The following is a 2,700-nucleotide window of genomic DNA, read 5'->3' as shown; positions in this document are numbered from 1 at the left end:
AAGTTAAGCACTGAAATCAATTAGTTAAAAAAAGAAATTAATTAGTTAAGCAATTGAATCAATTAATTAAGTAATGTAACCAATTAGTTAAGAAATTAAACCAATTAGTTAAGCAACCAAAGTGGTCTTTCCGGTAAGGCGGTCTTACACAAAAGTTACCGACAAAACAATGGGTTGTTATTCGAATTTCAGATTAATGATGTTTACTTACTGATTTGTGCATGTGCATGTGATTCCTAAACAGTTCGGTCCGAAAGAAAACAATGAAACGTATGTGCATACTCTTCTTATAACACACTACGGAGTACTTCGTATTACTACGTACTAGATATTTTTATTAGTGTGACGATTATAATGGAACGGAGTGAGTATCAAATTTGATAACTTTTGAATAAAGTTTTCATATGTTGATAATAAGTACTACTCCCTCCGTCCCTTAATACTCGCACCGTTTTGACTGGACACGCATGCCGATGAACAATTTTGATCACACACATGATTAATTGTGCGTCCTCTTAACATTAATTAATTAGCTAGTATATGGAGCTAGTAGTCCGTAAGTAAAGTTGCATCAATGAATGGCGTTGGTGGTCCATAGTTAGCTACCCATGATGAACTGATAGAAGATAATGAATGTATGGTACTCAAATAAGAGGAGCTGGCAATTAATTTGTAAGAGAAGTCGCATCAATGGCGGTCCTTACTCTTTAGCTAGCTTGGTTGGATGAATATATATATGGAAGATAATGAACAATAGTACTCCGTACAGTGTAACCATGCTAATTAAATTAGTGAATGGTCCTGAATTAGCATGGATGAATTCAAGATAACGAATAGAAACAAATTAGTGGGGCTGCCAATTTATAAGATTTGTCGCATCATTGGCGGTCTTTAATCTTTCCTTATCTTGGAGGAATGAATTATTGAAGCTGCATTCTTTTCACGTGTTATTTTGATTAGAGTATACGGAGTACATTTTTAGCTAAAACTTATCGTTTCTTTAATAGATGCATTAATTTAAAATTATTTTTAGCTTCATTGACAAAGGACCATCGCCCAATTTTAGGTACAATGACTCGGTCGTCCTGAGTTGGAAAAGCCCAAATCAGATGACAGAGCAAATTAAGAGCCCAAGGTTTCAGAAGCGGAGCGCCAACGGAAGAGGAAGATACAATTTGAACATTAACGTCTATAATTATAAATAATACTCCCCCGTCTCAAAACTATAGTCCTATTTTTCAAATTAGACGTTCTAAAATTATAGTTCTGTTTCTATTTTGGCTATTAATTAAAACATGCATTTAAAACACAACAAAACAAAAACAAAGACTATATTCCACTTTAATTTTCCAAAGTACTTTATTCCACTTTTCCAAACAAATCGGTCATCCTTTGTACTTTAATCCACTTTTCCATATATTATATTCCATTTTTCTTAAAATTCGTATTTTTGGTGAAACGGGACTACAAATATGAAAGGGACGGAGTAATTAAATATGAACAATAAATCTGAAAAATAATACAAGTAGTCCGTATGACACCGAGGAAGTACCTTGCTAGTTGCTACGATGATGAAATAAGTGAATGAGCGGAGGACATTCAATATTAACCTAAACAATATCTTCTTAATCCATGATGTTACTAGACACGTACACAGTTGTTCTATTATAAAATGCCATCATACCATAACCATTTCCATGCACCAACTCAAAAACTACCAACCCTAAACATAAACATAAACATAAACCTAACAATAATATACAATGGCTAACCACCTTCTTCTTCTAGCTGCAACCATCCTCTTTCTCTCTCCTCCCACGGTTACAGCCGCGGACTCGGTAGTCCTAGACATGGATGGGAACCCAGTTGAAGCAGGCTCAAGATACTACGTCCAAACTTTGGGAAGCAGGGGAGCAAGCCGTGGTGGCTTAGCCGCTGAACCCCTCAGTGGTATTTGCCCTTTATACGTAGGTCAACACAGGAGCTGGACTAACCAAGGCAGGCCCATAACTTTCTACCCAGCTGACCCTTCACAGAAAAACATCACACTAAGTTCAGACGTCAACATTGCTTTTGGTCTAAACGGCTTGTGCAGGAACCAAGGAGTGTGGCAGCTGACTTCAAATGGGGATGGAGTATTCTATGTAACTACTAATGGAGAAATCGGAAACCCAGGTGCTGAAACCTTCACCAACTGGTTCAAGCTCGAAGAAGCGTTGCCTGGAACTAATTCATACAAAATAGTGTATTGTTTCCTTGTACCTGTTCCTGCTGGAAATGGTAAGAGTCATCCTGATTCTGAGTATTGTGAACAGTTGGATGCTACTCTACCTGGGCCTTGGGATTTGTCGTTGTTAAGTTTGGTACCAATTGATAATCCTCTTCCCTTCTTTGGTTTTGTATTCAAGAAGGTCACCAGTACTACTACTGCCACTAGTAGTAGCTACTAGCCACCGTACGTACTCTGTATTAAGGGTTGTCGTCGTCCCTTCGAAGTCATAATTAAGTTTTCGTTTGACCTAGGGTTGGGACTACCACCAGCATGTTGGTGGTAATCCCCTGTTTTCTTAATTATTTCATGTTTACGACGTATAATAAATCTCCGTGTCATGACATGGAGAGTTTCTTTTACCCATAGAGTAATGGTGTTATCTTTCTCATTGTGAGAATTAAGGGTTATGTTTTTTAATTTTGATATAT

The 2,700-nt window shown here is 37.1% G+C and overlaps 1 protein-coding gene across 1 annotated transcript; it reads left to right on the top strand.

Moving 5' to 3' along the window:
* Positions 1-1,763: 1,763 nt before the first annotated feature.
* LOC110799226 (21 kDa seed protein-like) lies at positions 1,764-2,450 on the top strand. The gene has a single exon (XM_022004444.2). The coding sequence runs from the start codon at positions 1,764-1,766 to the stop codon at positions 2,448-2,450; it is 687 nt and encodes a 228-aa protein (XP_021860136.2).
* Positions 2,451-2,700: the final 250 nt, after the last annotated feature.

This window comes from Spinacia oleracea, chromosome 1 (assembly GCF_020520425.1).
Source record: "Spinacia oleracea cultivar Varoflay chromosome 1, BTI_SOV_V1, whole genome shotgun sequence".
NCBI classification, from domain to species: Eukaryota; Viridiplantae; Streptophyta; class Magnoliopsida; order Caryophyllales; family Amaranthaceae; genus Spinacia; species Spinacia oleracea.
Note: the sequence above shows the minus strand (reverse complement) of the source record. Positions and strands in the feature narration are given on the sequence as shown.

What these genes read in the sequence shown, in the direction of transcription:
- LOC110799226 (XM_022004444.2), top strand. Translation starts at nt 1,764, where the DNA reads ATGGCTAACCACCTTCTTCTTCTAGCTGCAACCATCCTCTTTCTCTCT.